The sequence below is a fragment of the Chiloscyllium plagiosum genome, unplaced genomic scaffold (assembly GCF_037043375.1).
Source record: "Chiloscyllium plagiosum isolate Xiang-an unplaced genomic scaffold, Cpla_swu_hap1 HiC_scaffold_15, whole genome shotgun sequence".
Lineage (NCBI taxonomy): Eukaryota > Metazoa > Chordata > Chondrichthyes > Orectolobiformes > Hemiscylliidae > Chiloscyllium > Chiloscyllium plagiosum.
Window position 1 is genome coordinate 15,190,135 of NW_028270153.1, and position 19,371 is coordinate 15,209,505.

The 19,371-nt window shown below is 47.2% G+C and overlaps 1 protein-coding gene across 6 annotated transcripts in view; it reads left to right on the plus strand.

Moving 5' to 3' along the window:
- The window catches only part of LOC122560263 (PHD finger protein 20), a 93,222-nt gene extending 80,575 nt beyond the window's left edge, over nucleotides 1–12,647 (plus strand). For all 6 annotated transcript variants that reach the window (XM_087994760.1, XM_087994756.1, XM_087994758.1 and 3 more), the window contains 2 exons: nucleotides 1,339–1,528; nucleotides 4,796–12,647. In XM_087994760.1, the coding sequence (XP_087850886.1) occupies nucleotides 1,339–1,528; nucleotides 4,796–4,938 (333 nt within the window). In that variant the 3' untranslated portion in view covers nucleotides 4,939–12,647. The remainder of the gene's footprint in view (nucleotides 1–1,338; nucleotides 1,529–4,795) is intronic.
- Nucleotides 12,648–19,371: the final 6,724 nt, after the last annotated feature.

Here is a 19,371-nt window from a genome sequence, read left to right on the forward strand (position 1 = left end):
CCGTTAGGGGTGATGTCTGAAGGGTTAGGTATAGGGCCGATGGGGGTGATGTCTGAAGGGTTAGGTACAGGGCCGATGGGGGTGATGTCTGAAGGGTTAGGTGCTGGGCCAGTAGGGGTGATGTCTGAAGGGTTAGGTACAGGGCCGATGGGGGTGATGTCTGAAGGGTTAGGTACAGGGCCGATGGGGGTGATGTCTGAAGGGTTAGGTACAGGGCCGATGGGGGTGATGTCTGAAGGGTTAGGTACAGGCACGATGGGGGTGATGTCTGAAGGGTTAGGTACAGGCACGATGGGGGTGATGTCTGAAGGGTTAGGTACAGGCACGATGGGGGTGATGTCTGAAGGGTTAGGTGCTGGGCCGGTAGGGGTGATGTCTGAAGGGTTAGGTACAGGGCCGGTAGGGGTGATGTCTGAAGGGTTAGGTGCTGGGCCGGTAGGGGTGATGTCTGAAGGGTTAGGTACAGAAATGATGGACTCTTAAGATATTTTTGTTTCATGCGGTGAATGAAAACAAGAGGCCACACACTTAAAGCAGAGATGAAGAGAAACGTTTTTGCATCAAAGGGTGTGTTTATCTTTGGAACTCTCCTCCGAAGGCGATGGTAGTGGAGTAATCATTGTAAAGCAGAGATGGATACGTGTTTTGAAGAGCACGGGGTGACCGGTTCGAAAGCAATATGGAGCAGTCAGGTCAGCTGTGACCTGGATCGGTGGAGCAGGCTCAGTTGGGCTGAATGGCCTGCTTTCTCTCTCTGTGGAACATGGACACCGATGTAGGCATGTTGGGCTGAATGGCCTGCCTCTATCCTGTACATTTCTACCTTGGCACGTAAGGTAGCGTACTGGAATGTCCCATGTGACCTGAGCTCAGCTTCATGCAGTCAGGGGGTGGAGGAATGATGTCTCTCTCTCTCTCTCTCTCTATCAAATGATCAAAGGGTTGATCATGGTTCCTCACCCTCTGGGAGCAGCTCTAGTGTCACGGGGTCCACAGCAGTGAAGTAGGTGAGATTTGATGGTTTGGGGAGGTGTCAGTCACCTTTTCAATACGCGTTTTTTGTTGCTAGCATGAAGGAATTGTAGCCTGATCCTGTCCCCACTGAACGGTAGGTTTCCGGGTTGGTGCCTGGACCTCTGCTGTGGGAACTCTTTCTGGGTGGGGTGGGATATCCACCATGTGTATTGGGGCCACCATTGGGGAAGGGTTTGGAAAGCTCTGCACTTTATTCTGGCAGAGACTGCTCCCCCACACGCCTCTCCCCGCCCAACTCCTGCTCTGAGTCTACAGATCTCCCATCGGGAACGTTTTAACCGCGTGCCCTCTGTCTCCCCTCAGGTCCGTGGCAGCAGCGGTGACACCTCCCCTGAGACAGAGCAGGAGAAAGAAAGCTCCGAGCTGAAGGAAGGTGGGAATGAAGGGCCCGGTGACCCTCAGCTGCAGTGGCAGGTCAACCTACTGACCCACATCGAGTCGTTGCAGGACGAGGTCTGTCATCGCATGGACTTCATTGAGAGAGAGCTGGACGGTAAATGGCTGGAGTTGTCTGTCCTTGTGGTTTTGGGTTTGGTGTTTGGGGCTTGGGCTCTTTGACATTGTATCCAACAACAAAGCTGTACTGAAGACTAGCATGATACACTTATGATACCCATTGGTACAAGAGCTCGACTACACTGAGTTAAAGTTTGTCAGTGGGTTGGAAGGCGTGAGGGAGGAACTCACTGATATAATGTGTGCTAATGACTTGGTGTAGAAGAAAATTTGACCAGGTTTGACAAAATGGCTTCCACAGACATTTTGTGTCAAATCTGGTCAAATTTCTTTCCACACTTGGTCTTGCTGCTTATGGGGCTGGTGGATGCAGAGAGAGTGATGAATGACTTCAGAAGGAAATTGTGAGGCTTTTCGAGGGGTTTGAACTTATAGGACAGTGGGGAGAGAGGGACGGACGAGACTACTGAGAGAGCTGACATGGATTGTGAGAGCTGGGAGGTATGCTAAGTAGTGAAGACTCTGAAACAAACATGGAGGGAGAGGAAATATGGTGACTTATGGTGACAGCATTCCCAAAAACTTCCATTGCAATTGTGAAATGTTGAAATTTTTGGTGAGAAGATAAGGTGATAAAAGTGATTTTAAAAAAAAAACATAAAAGATGCTTGACCATAAGATATAGGAGCAGATTTAGGCTAATCGGCCCATCGAGTCTGCTCCACCATTCGATCATGGCTGATACCCCATTCTCTTCCTTTCTCCCCACGATCCTTGATGCCCTTATTAATCCAGAATTGATCTGTCTGAAAGACACTCAATGACTTGGTCTCCACAGCCTTCTGCGGCAATGAGTTCCACAGAGTCACAGAGGTCCTCCAGCTGAAGAAATTCTCCTCACCTCAGTTCCAAAGGGCCATCCCTTCACTCTGAGGCTGTGCATTTGGGTCCTATTGAGCTGATATGTAGAGGCAGAGAGGAGAAGGCAGGAAGGTACTGTGCACCTTTGTGGGTTATAGTCTGAATGTTGCATCCAGCTGTGGTCTAAGTGCAACCTGAAGCTGTTAGGGATGTGGAGCTGATCTTAAATGTCTGAGACAACAGCAAACTCAATCCCCCACCCACACTCCACCCCGACCTGTCTGCAGCCTGTGACATGGTGATCACGTGATCTTCACATGGTCTCGTAGATCCTGAAGGGTCTTGACAGAGCAGCAACTGTGAAGGTGTTTTCCCGTGGTTGGTGAGTGTAGAATGTGTAGGCACAGTCTCAGGATAAGCACTTGATCCTTTAGGACTGAGTTGAGGAGAAATCACTTCGCTGAGGATTGTCTACCCCACAGGGCTGTGGGCTGTGCCATCATTGCACATTGGTAAGGTTAGGGTAGACAGGTGTTGGCATCTCGGAATCAAGGCTTTCTTGAACTGGGCAGAAAACTGAAGCAGAAGATTAGCCATGGTGATGTTGAGTGATGGCGCAGGTTTGATGGGCTGAACGGTCTACTTGTGCTCCTATTCCTGCCACTGGGCTAAGGAAGAATGTTGGGCTGAATTGACATGGGTGGGTCATATACACTGGCATCGAACAGATGGGCTGAATGGCTTGTTTCTGTACCGCAAATACCCTGTGGTGCGTTTACTGGTGACCCAGCCTGTCTTTGTTTTTTAAGGTCTCTTAAATCTTTCTGTGGCAGATAATATTGAGAATATTTTGAGTGTTTTGAGCTGTGACAGTGGGTACAGATTATTAATCTGTAAAACTTTCGCCTCGTGTTGAAGTTACTCCCACAGTCCCACTGGGTAGCCAAAGTGGATGATGTAGTCTGGTATGCGTTTGATTAGATTCCCTACCGTGTGGAAACAGGCCCTTTGGCCCAACCAGTCCACACCGACCCTCCGAAGAGTAACCCACATGGACCCATTTCCCTCTGACTAAATGACTAATGCACCTAACACTATGGACATTTTAGTGTGGCCAATTCACCTGATCTGCACATCTATGAACTGTGGGAGGAAACCAGAGCACCCGGAGGAAACGCACAGAGACATGGGGCGAATGTGCAAACCCCACACACATAGTCGCCTGACGGTGGAATTGAACCTGGGTCCCCGGCGCTTTGAGGCAGCGGTGCTAACCACTGTGCCACCCATGGGGGACACCGCTGGGAGATGCTTTTGGAGATGCCTCTGTGGGGAGCGTGAATGGAGCAGTCGGAGGAAATGTGTGATTGGGCACACCGCTTTGTTACAAGTAATTGCTTAGCATGGTAGCTCAGTGATCAGCACTGCTGCCTCACAGCACTAGGGATCCGGGTTCAATTCCAGCCTTGGGCAAATGTCTGTGTGGAGTTTGCACATTCTCCCCGTGTCTGCGTGAGTTTCCTCCGGGTGCTCCAATTTCCTCCCACAGTCCAAAGATGTGCAGGCTAGGCTAAACTGACCTGAAGCATCCAGGGATGTGCAGGCTAGGTGGATGAGCCACAGTAAATGTGGGGTTACAGGAGTAGGGTAGGAAGTGGATCTGAGTGAGATGTGCTGCTGGAAAAGGTCAGGCAGCTTCCGAGGTGCCCTTCATCAGGAATGGGAGCAGCAGAATGGGACTCGTGCCTGAAATGTTGATTCTCCAGCTCCTTGAATACTGTTGAATCTAGTTGGGTCAACGTGGAAATAGAATTCAGTGAGGGGTGGAGGGGTCACTCAATGCACCAAAGTCTTAGTTTGTGTGTAACAGAGACAACTGCGTTGTGCCTGAACTCCGAGCATAACCCAATATGAATGCTCTTCACCCGGGGAGGGTGGGGATGGGCGTGGGGGGGGGAGTTCTGTGAGTCATGTTGGGTTCTGCTCTGAGTCTCGGGCACAACGCGGTTGTCTCTGTTACAGACAAACCAAGACTTTGGTGCATTGAGTGACCCCCCCACCCCTCACTGAATTCCATTTCCACGTTGACCCAACTAGACAGGGCAGCAGCTGAGGAGCTGGAGAATCCACATTTCGGGCACGAGTCCCATTCTCCTGCTCCCATTCCTGATGAAGGGCACCTTGGATGCTGCCTGACCTTTTCCAGAAGCACACACTCTCGACTCTGATCTCCAGCACCTGCAGTCCTCGGCTTTCTGTAACTGGAGAGGTCAAAGTATTCGACGCAGAAGCAAAACCTTACGGGGGACAGGGTAAGGGGGTGGGTCTGGGTGCGATGCTGTTCGGAGGGTCCATGCGGCCTCACTGGGCCAAGTGGGCTCTATCTTGTGCCGTAGCGATGCTTTGCTAATGCTGTTATCTCCCTGTTCTCTCTGGCTGCTAGTTCTCGAGAGTTGGCTGGACTATTCTGGTGAGCTGGAGCCACCTGACCCGCTGACCCGACTGCCTCAGCTCAAACACCGAATGAAGCAGCTCCTCACTGACCTGGGCAAAGTGCAGCAGATAGCTTCCTGCTGCCCCGTGTGAGACACACCAGGCACCCCCAAAGGACCATTTGACCACCAGGACATCGAGGCAGGGTCAGAGGTCGGTCAGCTTCAACAGCAGGAACGTGGCCGAAGGATTACCGGGCTGTCATGTGACTGGCCTTCACTCGGTACCGCGAGATGAATCTCGACTCCAGTTTCTGTTTGTATTTCTTGTTCGGGGTTCTGGCCATGCTCTGGTTGTTCTGACAGGGGAAGGGGGCTGACCACAAGCCTCCGTTCCAGTGAACCCGAGTCCATCATCTGTCTGCCCGTCTCCTGCTTGCTTTCACTCTTTTGGAACACTGTCAAGAGGGCAAGTCACCATCCGGACATTTTAGAGAGAAAAGGCTTTTTTTTTTAAAGAAAACAGAAAAGTTACAAAGAATTATTGGTGTATTTAAAATTTCCACGTTGACTCACCTTTGTCGTTTTGTTTTCTGGTTGAAGGATAGATCTCTCCTTGTGTTTTTTCAGGAAGAGGTCCTGGCCTGCTCTGAGCTGTAACAGAGTGGGTTTCCTGAGCGGCCTCTGGAGAGCTATTGCATAGACCGGCCAGGACTGATTGTTTTATGTCAATTCTTCAGAGTTGTTCATGCAATCTGTAATTGTTAATTTAATCCACCCAGGGTTGCAAAGTTTTGATCTCACCCCTTTCAAAAGCACCTAATAGTTTATTATTCCCCAATTACATCAGCTCCGTCGTTGTAGGGGGAGGTAGAAAGGCTGACTGTTTCTGCTTCATGTTAATGCTGTGTAAACAAATGGGTTTTCAATGAACCAATGCATCTTCCATCGTGTGTGTCAGAGGGAGGGAGGGAGTCACGGCCCAAGCTCGATGTTTTACTGATGATTCATTCTTCTCAACTCCTTTGAATATTCTCCCCAAACCAGGCTGTGTCCACTCCCACAGGGGACAATGTGAAGCTACCCAAGTGGTGACTCCATTATGGCAGTTAGCGTAAAGTATATACGCAAATGTACAGTCAGGTTGGTGTGGAGGAACAGGAGGAGACATTCAGCCTCCCCTCGAGCCTGTTCCACACCACTGTGTCTAGTCTGTTCCTTAACACCATACCCCCACTGTCTGGCTGTGTAACCCTTGCCTAACAAAAACTTGTCGACAGTTGAGTTAAATATTGCAGATGCTGGCAATCCAAAGTAAAAACCAACATTGCTGGGAGCACTCTGCAGATCAGGCAGCATCATTTGAGAGAGAGCAACAGCGCGGACCTTTCAGGGAGGTGACCTTTCAACAGAACTGAATCTACTAGCAGTCAGGTGATGCTCCATTTTAATTTTGGTCTATAAAGAGAAGAGACAATAGATTTTCCCCAGAAAGGGATACATGTCCCTCTGTCTTTCTGCTGTGCAGGTGCTGGCTGAACAATACATATCCACATTTTCAGTTCTTTGCAGATTCCTAAGAGATTAATTTGAGTGCTGCAGTCCTGAGATATGGAACTTGCTTTAACTGCCACTGGCTAAGAAAGGATTGCCAACTCAGGGGCATAACATGGTTTGCAGGAAAGGACACTGAGCTAGGAGTAAATCACTGGCCCACTCTCTTCCCATTCTCTGATAAACTCAACAGAACTCCCCTCCTGACCTATCTGTCTGTTTCTCTCCTCTGTCTCTCTTTCTCGCCCTCTCTTTCTCGCCCTCTCTTTCTCGCCCTCTCCTTCTCGCCCTCTCCTTCTCGCCCTCTCCTTCTCGCCCTCTCCTTCTCGCCCTCTCCTTCTCGCCCTCTCCTTCTCGCCCTCTCCTTCTCGCCCTCTCCTTCTCGCCCTCTCCTTCTCGCCCTCTCCTTCTCGCCCTCTCCTTCTCGCCCTCTCCTTCTCGCCCTCTCCTTCTCGCCCTCTCCTTCTCGCCCTCTCCTTCTCGCCCTCTCCTTCTCGCCCTCTCCTTCTCGCCCTCTCTTTCTCGCCCTCTCTTTCTCGCCCTCTCTTTCTCGCCCTCTCTTTCTCGCCCTCTCCTTCTCGCCCTCTCCTTCCCGCCCTCTCTTTCCCGCCCTCTCCTTCCCGCCCTCTCTTTCCCGCCCTCTCTTTCCCGCCCTCTCTTTCCCGCCCTCTCTTTCCCGCCCTCTCTTTCCCGCCCTCTCTTTCCCGCCCTCTCTTTCCCGCCCTCTCCTTCCCGCCCTCTCCTTCCCGCCCTCTCCTTCCCGCCCTCTCCTTCCCGCCCTCTCCTTCCCGCCCCCTCCCTTCCTTCCACCCTCTCTCCCTTTCTTCCTCCCTCTCTCCCTTTCTTCCTCCCTCTCTATGTCTCTTTCTCCTCACCTCTCTCCCTCCACTCCCTCCATCTCGCTCGCTTGCTGTCTCCCCCTTCCCCCACCTCGAGCAGTGTCTTAGTGAAGGAAATGCAAATTTCTCCACGTATCTCCTTTTCAGTCTTGCCACATTGGCAAGTGGTTGGGCAATGAGTTCCTACCTGGCTCTCTGAGTTGCCCCTTTCTCAGTCAAATTTGTCCTTTTTTAGAAACAAATTAGTTGTTGAAGTTGTTAACTTTGTGGTGGTTTTATTAAGCTGGAAGCAGGAGGCTGTGCAGGATTGTCCAGCATTTTGGGTTCCGTGAGCAGTGAGTAAAGTCCGCTTACTCTTTAAAACTGTCCAGCTCTCACTGAGCGAACCTGCCTGTTACTTGGATTGCCGTTTTGGCCTACAGATGCTGCCTGGTCTCGACCTACAAATAACACGGCAGGTTGGGCTCCAAACGTCAGGCACCATCTGCAGTATTTAATAATCATCACAGAAATCAAAAAACTGATCTGATGTCAGCCCTGGGCCATTTCTTCCATCAGGGACCCAAGGAATTCACATTTTGGTCTCTGATTTCAGAGAGAAGTTGAAATCTTTCCAACCTTGCTGATGGGCACATTGCCTCCTGCTGAGTGAATGCTGTCGGCGCCAGGTACAGTTTGGAGTTGGGAGCTAGAGTCCTTGCTTGTTTTCTTGGCTTTTAATTGTGTTGCTTTAGTCTCCTCATGTTGTCACGTTCTGAGAAGTAGTGACTGTCCAACCTTAATGCCAGTTGTCAATGTCTCCACAAGTTACATTAACACCTTCACCAATGAGAGGAATCATTGAGCAAGAGAAGACGCTGAGCTAAGAGTAAATCACTGGCCCACTCTCTTCCCATTCTCTGATAAACTCAACAGAACTCCCTTCCTGATCTATCTGTCTCTTTCTCTCCTATCTTGATCTTTTTCAGAGACCCTTTTCCAATTTTTGATTACCTCCAAGTTGAGTATTTACCCTCCGGAGTGAGCATTTTGAATAAGTTAATCTGTTTGCACACAGCAGGTTAATAATCTTTTTGCTTTGGCATCTCTTTTCTAAAAAAAAAGGGGGGGTAGTTTACATGTTTAGTTTTCCACTTAAATCCTTCTGAATTTGCCCTTCAAAATGGATTCCTTATCCATGTTATGATGAACTTCTTACCTATGGTTAACGTATACACTTGAATTGTGGCCCATGACCAGTTAGACATGTTCCTAGGGACCCATGAGAAGATGTTTCATCCATATGTGGCACGATAGCTCAGTGGTTAGCTCTGCTGCCTTGCAGAACCAGGACCTGGGTTCAATTCCCACCTCAGGTGACCACCTGTGTTGAATTTGCACGTTCTCCAGGTGTCTGCATGGGATTCTTCCGGATGCTCCAATTTCCTCCCACAGTCCAACGATATGCAGGTTAGATGGATTGGCCATGCTAAATTATCCATTGTGGCTAGGTATGTGCAGGTTAGGTGGGTGAGCCATGGTAAATGTGGGGTTACAGGAATAGGGTAAGGAAATGGATCTGGGTGGGATGCTCTTGCGGGGGGTGGGTATGGACTCAATGGCATGCTTCCACACTGTAGGGTTGAGTCTTGGGCACAACATGGTTGTCTCTGTTACAGACAAACCGAGACTTTGACGCATTGAGGGAGTCATAAGCCCCCCCCCCCCACCACCACCGCCATCACCTTCACTGAATTCCATTTCCACGTTGACCCAACTAGAGAGGTCAAAGGTCAAATGCCAGAAGTATCGGACACAAAAGCAAAACCATGCAGCTGCTGGAGATCTGAAACAAAAATCGTGAGGAGGTCAGACAGCACTTGGAGATAGAAGATTAGAACTAAACATTTCAAGTCGTGAAACTCCTGTATTGAAACTCTGGCCTATCAGGGTAACTTGGTTTCTCTCCAGGATGCTGCCTGACATCTTGTGTCTTTCCAGTGCTTAATTTCAGAGACAAACTTAATTTGTGCAGAAAGTTCAGCCAACAGAGAAGTGGAGTGAATGAATACTACTTGCACTGAAGTTGTTTTTGTTTTGGGGGGAGGCTTTGCCTGGTCCTGCCTGCTCCCTTTCAAGCCGTGCCAGTCCTGATTCTGAGAGAAGCCTATCAGGATTCTCCAGTTGATGGTGATGAAACCAGAGCACTTGTGCCGGGGCTGTGTTGTTGCTACACCTACGGCTTTCTCCCTGCTTCCGCTGGAAGCCAGCAGTGTGGTATGGGGGTGGAACTGTGTGTTGGCTGTACGGTAAACTTGTTGAATTTGCAAACTCATCTACGCCTGCTCCGAGCCTACAACTTTATCACATTGATTGCATTCCGTCTGGCAAATTATTCTGATTCGAACAGAAGACTCTTTGTGTTGCCAATCCTGCACCGTGGCTGCTGTGGCAATGCAAGCTCTGAGATCTTGGAAGGGATGAAATTGACACGAGTCCAGGTAACTAGGTGAGAGCTTAATGCTGTCTTTATTTACAGACGTTAGCAGGTGACTGGGTCAGTTGCCCTTCCCAACTGCTTTGGTTCGGAATTTTAGAAGCACGTATTACACAACAGCGTTGGCCCTGCGTGCAGTAGTTACCACAGTATAAGTCAGTGTCAGAAACAGTACACTGTGACCTACATAATGGGTGTTCAGACTGGCTTCTTCCAGGAGGCTCAGCCTCTGAAAGTAACACATGGCACCTGGTAGTGGGGTGGAGTTACGTCATGAACAGCAATGGATATTATTTATGCTGGTGTGGATAAATTCCCCAAAAACATTCGATTTTTTTTTTCACAGCCAAGTCAAACTATGCTTGTAGGAATTAAGGTTGTGGCTGGTATTTGAAGTATTAATAATCCAGTTCCTTCCCATTTTACTCCAGTGTGGTGGTGCTGGAGCTCTGAGTGGGGGTGGGGCTGGCTGGGCAGTTGGTCATTTTCACCTTTGACCTGTTCAGAGGTCAGCAACCCTTTGGAAGCCAGCACGCTGCCAGAATATGAGGTTTTCTTCGGGATGTTGTGTAAAATGGCAAACTGTGATAATGGATCAGGAGAGAGGTTTACTCTGTTACCTGCAGCTACTTTGTGTTGCACTATTTATTGAAGTTTTCTGGTAAAGTTAGAGTATAGGTGGAGGCTGTGCAATTCCACTGGGCATGTGCTTTCTTCCTGGATGAGTCAGGGTCTGCAGAGCATACTGCATGAGCCCCATGGACTGCTGGCTTGAAGTGTCTTATTCTCGTTTGGTGTCTGTCCCATGCCCGAAACAAAAAGAGTTTCGATATAAAGTCTTCTCTGCTGTAAACCCAAATCCAAACAGATTGCTGCCGTGATGTTTCAATAAAATTGCCTCCCCTGCTTTTTTTTATAAATTAGTGCAGGACTTGATCAGTATCGAACCCTGTCCCAAAAATGCTCCTGACTCAAACCTCTGCCTCATGATGTGATTTAGCAGCTCCCCAATTCCTGTCAGGATTGAATGAATATATCAAAGTGAAATGGCAGTACTGTAAAGTCGGGCTGCTGGATGGAGTTGACTGCATGACTTGGGAAGACTTTCTGATTTCATTGAGATGGAGTGTTTCTCAGTTGTGACCTTAGCTTGAGGCTTGACGGTTGGTGTGGGGCTGGAAGGCTAAGACAGCGCAGCACTTAAGGCTTTTTAAAAAGGAGCCGAGCTTTCCCTGAGGTTTTCCACATCCAGAATAGGGCCTGAGAGGGTGACCAGTTCCACACCCTGTGTAGTTTGTTTTTAGAAAAGCAAAGATTTAACGGCACTTGCACTCTGTCAGTCAACAGCCATTGCTGCCTTCAAGCTCAGTCGGCTGGACAGCTGGTCTGCCATGTAGAGTGAAACCCACGCCATGGGGTCAAATCCCACACCGGCTGAGGTTACCCTGAAGGACTCTCCTCAGCCTCTCTCCTCACCTGAGGGAAAATGACCCTCCGATTAAACCATCACTAGTCCTCTCTCTCTCTCGGGACCAGCTCTGTGGTCCTCTGAGACAATGACAATGGCAATTAGAGTCTGTGACTCCTAACCCACACTTGGGGAAGCCTTGCCCAACTGGCAGGGATTCTGATTGTGTGGTGTTGGCAACTCCCTGCCGCTGGGGTGCAGGTACTCCATACGCCCAGGACAGAATGCACCAATCTTCCTGGTTTGAGACTTACTGGATACTTGCCAAACCGTCTGAGGCATTTTATCTCTTGAATCAAGCAATTTTTGGGGAAAAAAACCAGAAGCTTTGAATTGTGCACTATTTAACACTGAACTGACAGGTACCCTGTGTAATGATGGAGAGTTGAAATTTGTTAACTAGTTCTCCCGTGTTACTGGGCTGTGGAACTATTATCAACTTCAATATGGCGCAAAGCAACTCCTGCCCACTCAGCACTGTTTTCTCAATCAGCTGAATTCTCGTCATGTCTTGTTCCTGCCTGTGTTTATATTTTAAAACTACTAGTCAAACTGTCTGTCTTACACCCTAAAGTGGTGTTGTGTGTGGGTTTAATGAGACCAGCAGAACAAAAGGGTCTCCTCTTTAGCCACAACCCAGTCAACAATTGGCAGCGTACAGTTAGGATCAGGCAGTTGGGATGGGGGAGGGTGAAAACATACAACTCAAGTAGCCCAGTGGCCATAGACAGAAAGCATGTAAAGCCAGTTACTTTGTCCACCATGTCACGCTTGGAAAGCCACTGTTTTGGATTGTGGAAGGAGCTCAAAGGGGAATGATTTCCTTGCCCCTGTTCCAGTTAGGGTGGGAGTTGCCACTTTACATTTAGAGAGAGCCCTGTTGTACCGTGTTATTGAGCTCACTCCAAGGAGAGGTGACCTGAACACCGTTTTTACAAACTGACTGTGTGGGAGGGGAGGGGTAGATGAGGACAAGCCGAGAGACTGCAGCACAAGGAGCCAACTCTCTCGGTCTGTCCACACATCCCCCCCCCCCCCCCCCACCCTAACTCCAGCCATTAACCATCTCAGCCCCTTGCAGCAATGCAGGTTCAATCCCCATGGTTCCGTTTCACCACCCCCTCACCTTTCCCCTTGTGCGAGGGGCATTGATCACCTTTTGCACAGCATGCTATTCTCCTCTCCCCTCCCCCCCCACCTCCCCGGCCTTTAGAAACTGTTTGAATTGTATTTTGTGCTCGTTTTGTTGCTGGAACTATTCGGTTTGAAGAGCCTGTTGAGACTGAAAAGACAAGTTGTTCAATTTTGAAAACCCACAACTGAGGACAAGAAATTAAAGCACATTGTATCATGGGCACAGAATGGGTTATGTTTACATGGACTATGCACTAAACAAGGGGGTGGCTGAATTTGAATGTGCTGTTGTATGTAGCGCATTATCTTTGTAGTCAATGATGTTTATCAGCAGTTGCAAGTTCTTCTTTCTTAGTGTTTGAATAATAAAAGAGAATATGTTTTGTTTTGTTCTTAATGCAAGTCATTTTTGTCTTGAGCTTTCACCTTGACAGCACTTTCATTTCTGGGATTTTATTTTGCATTTGTACATGATGGTTTGTTGGCTAACCAATCACTTAAAACTGTTTGATTTTCCACATTGGATTAGTTGCTTTCAGGAATCCAACATGGGGGTGGAGGAGGCTATTTGGCAGATATTGGTTAAAGAGCAATCGTGTCCCAAGAATCTAGCATGCAAGATACACCCTTCAGAAGGTGATGAAGGTTTGGCAGATGGAAGGGACGCAAACATTTTGCTGCAATTTCATCTGCTGTAATTAATCCAAAGTTTGTTCTGAAAGCATTGCAAGTTTGCATGGTTTATGACCTTTGAATCAATTATAAGCACACATTTCAGAAAGCGGAATGAAGACAGGCAATATAAATGGTGAAATATTAGAGGCGTTCAGAAGCTGAGTTCATGTATGCCTGTCATTGAAAGGGATAGGGCAGGTTGATGAAGCACATGGGAATCCTTGACTTTGGAAGTAGAGAAACTTAAGCAGTGAAGTTACAACAAACATTTGTAAATTGCTGGTTATGTCTCACCTGGAGATTCTGGATAGTGTCCTTTCAGAGTATATCATGGCTTGAGAGGGACTGCAAAGGAGATTTACCAAATGCACAACGCTGGATAGCAGAACTGGCAGCGTCCTCTGTTCTTTGCTTGGTAGAACCATCACACTGGACTTGAAGCATCCACAGATACTGCCAGACCTGAGATGGTGGGACTGACATATGACAAGTATCGGTTAGGATAATATTCACTGGAGTTCAGAAGAATGAGAGGGGATCTCTTCGGAGCATGTTGTCATGGGGCTAGACTGCACAGAGGAGCTATGAAGAGCAGAGGAAAACCACCTATACATCGTATTCAAAACACATGGGTACGAAAGAACACAGTCCGCCGATTTCTGAGGAACAAATCCAAACAAGCAGACAAAACGCGTCCAGAAACCCTAACCACTCTCCCCGACATCAAACATTTCAGAAATAACTGCCACACTACTCAGGCCTCTTGGCATCCTGGTAGCCCACAAACCCACCAACACAGTAAAACAGCAGCTAATGAACGTGAAAAACCCTATACAGACAACAAGCAAAACAAACGTCATCTGTAAAATACTGTGCAAGGACTGTAACAAACACTCCATTGGATAAACCGGCAAAAAACTAGTCACCAGGATACATGAACATCAACTAGCCACAAAAAGACATGAGGAGAAAGTGAGGTCTGCAGATGCTGGAGATCAGAGCTGAAAATGTGTTGCTGGAAAAGCGCAGCAGGTCAGGCAGCATCCAGGGAACAGGAGAATCGACGTTTCGGGCATAAGCCCTTCTTCACAAAAAGACATGACCCTCTCTCACTAGTATCCTCACATACAGATAAGGAAGGACACCATTTCGACTGGGACAACACATCCATCCTAGGACAAGCCAAACAGAAACACTTAGAATAATTCCCAGAAGCATGGCATTCCAACCGGAACTCTATCAACAAACACATCTACCACCCTCTGAGAAAAAGAACAGGAAATGACATCACCAACATAGGAAATGACATCACCGACCCAAGGAAACTTAAACACGTACATTGAAAGTGGGACATAACTACTTCACCAGAGGCTCACTGATGATGTTAGCTAGTATGGTGACGAAACATCTGAAAACAAATCTTCCAGCTCAGCGAGCAAACTTACCTTCAGGACTAGACAGGGTAGATGCAGGAAGGTGTTCCCAATGGAGGAGGAGTCCAGAACAAGCGATCACAACCGAAAGATTTGGGGTTAACCATTTCGGACCGAGATAAGAATTTTCCTCACCCAGACAGTGGTGAGCCCATGGAATTCTCTCCGAGAGAAGCACTTGAAACTAAAACATTGTATGATTTCAAAGAGAAGTTGAATAAAGCATTAAAGGCTAAAAGGATACAGGGTAAAAGTAGGAACATTGCAATGGATGATCATCATGAAGAGTGATGCAGTCTTCAAGAGCTGAGTGGCCTACTCCTCTATTCTGTGTTTCTATGACCAGTTGAGTTTCTCCAGTATTATGAATGTTTATTCTGGCCTTGTACATGATGGTTTGTTGGCTAACCAATCACTTAAACCACTGAAACACCACTGGTACCAAATAGCCAAGCTTTGAAGAGTTGGCTCCTTTAACTTCTCTTACTAAATACCCAAAAATTCAAGGATGCAGCAACTTGTTTCTTAGTTACAGGTTAAACTGTCAGCCAGAGAGCAGTGCTATCAGCTGGTACACTTGGTGGTTTTCTGTTTTTTCCAGTCTCTCTCATAAGTAGGGCACAGGTGGCTGATTTTGCTTCACAAGTTATTCACTAACCCTGAGAGAAACTGACCTGAAGCAGGATGTTACAGTTTTAGATTCAAGGTGAGAATTGCTAAGAATTCTTTCATTACGTCAATTGGGAGATAATACTCGGCTGATAATGTGTCCTGTGTGGCACAAAGGTGGGTAACACTTACATTTGGTGTTTGAAACTCTGCTACATGCGAGGAGGAGCTTGTCCTTGCGATCATAGAAACATTGGAATCTTTGTGAATTGTAGGCCAGTGTGCTCAGGATACAGGTCCAAACCTCACCACTGCAATTGTCATAAAAGCCCATCTGGTTCACTAATGTCCTTGAAGGAAGGAAACTGCCATCCTTACCTGATGTGGCCTACATGTGCCTGTAGACCCTCTGAAACAGTGTAGCAAGTTACTCAGTTCTAGACATGGCCAACAAGTGCTGGCCCAGTCTTGACAACATCAATTTTAAACAATAATGGAATGGTTACACCACAATGGAGGCTATTTGTCTGCCTGGGGCTGGCTTTTTGCACGAGCAATTCCCTTGGTCTTCCTTCTCTGCTTTTTTTTTAACTTCTGCATCCTTGCAAGTGTTTTCTCTTCAAGTAATTGTCCAATTCACGTTTGAAGCCTATTATCAAAGATACTTCCACCACACACACTCTCAGACAGTGTTCTCCACGTCCTAGCCGCTCGCTGTCTATAGAAATGACTTTGCTTGAGCCCCTGTTGCTAAAGCGACTTCCCCCTTTGGCTCGCAACTCTTTGGTCAATGAGCAGTTTCTCCCCAAAGGCATCATGATTTGAAGACTTCTGTTGAATAGTCCCAACCCCTCCAATCCACCAATGCAACCAACAGTTAATCAGTCCTTCAAGGTCGTCTTGACGTCCTCTGGTAAATTGCACTGAGTGGCGTTAGAACTATGTTAAGTGGACCCATGATTATCCAAGGCTGTCCATGCCAAATGATCAGAGCTGTATCCAAGAACTGTCCCCACTGTCGACCTCAGATAATGGGTAATTATTGCTTTTTGCAGCTGGGGCAAAGGGACACAAGACTAATACTTAAATGACTAAAGAGTGAAAAATGTTGGGGCTTTCAAGCTTAGGAAGAAGAATTAAAATTAATGCTGACGTATGAGGTTAAATTCGGAGTGCAACTTCTGCAGCAAAACTGTATTGAATCAAATTCCAGGGAATCTATAAATTCGCATTAAGCAGCGATGCTCAATATTTAGGGAGGCTCCAACTAACAAGAGGGCATGCTGGGACAGCTCAGCAGCTGTGGAGAGGCTGCTCCACCATATACTGAGAACATCTAGCCCAATAATTCTCGACTCCACTTTTCTGCCTTCTCCCCATAACCCTCAATCCCCTTCTGATTTGGAGTAGCCAGAATTGTTGAGCCAAGAGCACCACCCTGCACAGCCGGAAAAGCAAAATATTGTGGTTGCTGGATGTCTGAAAATTTTGTTTTAAAAAGTGCTGGAGAAACTCAGCAGGTCTGGCAGCATCAGTAAAGAGAGAAAAACAGAAATTATGTTGACGTTTCAAGTTGTGGTTCTGAATCAGTCATATTGGATTCACCATTGACCATTTCTCTCTCCCCAGATGCTGCCAGACCTGCTGAGTGTCTCCAGCAATTTCTGGTTGCGTTCTTGCCCCGGTGTCATGAGACTGAGATTGGTTTCCAGCAACCTCAAACACCTTTAGTTGTGCCAGATCTGACTTGTCAATAATTGAGTTTCCCCCACCCCAACTCCACCTCCCGTCAGTTCAAAGAACTGGGGATATGAAACCAGAACAGAAAATAATGCTAGCAAAACTCAGCAGGTCTGGTCACATCTGTGGAGGGCAAAAACAAGAGTTAATGTTTTTGATCCAATATGACGACTTCAAAACAAATCAAACCTCAAAATGTCAACTTTCTTTCTCTTGGAATTTCTCTCTCCACAGATGCTGCCAGACCTGCTGAGTTTTGCCAGTGATTCCTGTTTTGTTCCCTTTTATACCTTAATGGCTCTAATCTTTTTTTTAACGACTTATGGTTCTTCAATCAGTCAAATGCTCACAGTCCCGTGACTCATGTCTCTCCCGTGAAGAACAGTGATGTGTCTGAGGGATATTTGTGGTGTGGTATTTGTTTTGGTGGGTGGTGCCTGATTTCACACCTCCCCACCTCCCCAGACCACTGAGACCCACTTGTAGAAACCTGGTCTCACCTTGATCCGAAATGAGATTTGCTCCATCAAGCTCTTTATGACTTAGCTCGAAACAAAAAGAACTGCAGATGCTGGAATCCAAGGTAGACCGGGAGGAGGCTGGAAGAACACAGCTAGCCAGGCAGCACCAGGAAGTCGATGCTTTTGTAGCCAGCCCTGAAGAAGGGTTGCACCTGAAATGTTGACTTCTCTACCTCCTGATGCTGCCTGGCTTGCTGTGTTCTTCCAGCCTCCAGCTTGTCAACTTTATGACTTGGCAACACACTTTGCAAAGCTGTTACAAATTCAATCTTCTAGCAGAATCGCCACGCTCTTGCCTTTTCACGGTTTTTCACAGGACTTGAAGGTTAGGAAAAAGCCAGAGACCTGATGCCAATAACTCGCCACTGTCAGCTGGTGTTCAAACAACACAGGCCCGAGCTGTTCAGTTTCATCTCTGCTCGGAACTGTGTTTACCTCCTTCTGAGGCTGTGATTTGGATGTTGCACTGTAATAATGGAGTCCTAAAGCCAACCACAGCTCCAACCAGAGAGTGGCGAAGGCAAGCCTGCAGAAGGGCCACATCATCAGAAGAACTTGCATTTGTATTGCGCCGTTTCCCTCCGGAATATCTTAAAGCACTTCAAGCTCAAACCCGAAGCATCTTCAGGCTAATGCATGGGATGGTAGGATTGTCCTGTGAGGAGACTCGACAGGATAGATATGGAAAGATGGTTTCCCCTGGTAGGAGAGTCTAGGACCAGAGGACATCAACTTTGAATAAGGCGGTCATATATTTAAGTCAGAGATGAATTTTCTCTGAGGGTAGTGCATTTGTAGAATTCTTTACTGTCAGGAGCTGTTGAAGGAAAGTTGTTAATTATAACTGAGATGGGCGTATTGTTAGTAAGGGAATCAAGGGTTACTGGGCAGAGGCAGGAAAGTGGAGTTGTGGATGATCAGATCAGCCACGATAATCTCATTGAATGGAGGAGTAAACTTGGGCCGAATGGCCTCCTATCCCCCACTTTATGGATAGCAGGCCTGTGTTCTCTGGGACTTAGTAAAATAGGAGGCTAACCCACTGAGACATACAAAATTGATACAGATTTTGACAGGATAGATGCAGAAATAATGTTTCTCCAGGCCAGGAGTATCTAGAAGCAGGAGACACAGTCAAGAATAACACAGGCCATTTGGAACTGAGATAAGAAATTTTTTCACTTAAAGTGGTGAATCTTTAGAATTCTCCACCCCGGTGGGTATGGAAGCTCAAATCATCGAATATGTTCAAGTTAAGGGTCAATGGGTTTTTAGTTATTAAAGATGTAGATAGCATGGTGTTGACGGAGATGGTTGTATAGTGGTGTATGCTCAAAGCAGCCAAAATGGTCTATTCTTGTCACTATCAAAACCAGAAATCACTGGGAAAACCTAACAGGTCTGTCAGCATCTGTGGAGAGAAAGCAGACTTAATGTTTCTGAAGAAGTGTCACTGGACCCCAAAACATTAACTCTGCTTTCTCTCTCCACGCACTTTGCCAAACTTGCTGCATTTTCCTGGCAATTTCTGTTTTTGCTTCTGATTTCCAGCATCTGCAGTTTTGTTTTGGGGTGGGAGGAATCTATTCATATCTCTCTTTCCCCTGATTCTAAACTCTGTTCTCTGGTTGCATATGATACTTGCTGTCAAGGCTTTTCCTTGTTGATGGTGAGAGATGTGGAGTGGTTGCAGATCTATGTCCATAGGTGAGATGGGAGAAAACCAGCAGATGAGGTGGACTCTAGGGAATGGCTAGAAAATGGGAACAGAACAAGAGAGAGTTAGTTCCTGAAGGAATGGCACTGCTGAATACCTGGGATCATAGTGAATAGGTTGATGCTTCTGCACGATGAATTTGCATTTTCATGGCGCCTTTCACAGCCTCAGTCTATCCCGAAACACTTTGTGGCTAATATGGTACTTTTGCAGTGTATTCCCTGTTATAGGAAATAAGGCCAGCATTTAAAACACAGTAAGATTCCACAAACACCAATCTCAAAATGGCCAGCAGATTTGATTTTAAGTGAAATGTGTTGAGGGGGAAATGTTGGCGAGGGCACACACACACACCTCTCATGCTGTTTGTAAACGAAACTCTGGCAGTACAGCATTCCTTCAGTACTGCATTGGAGTATTG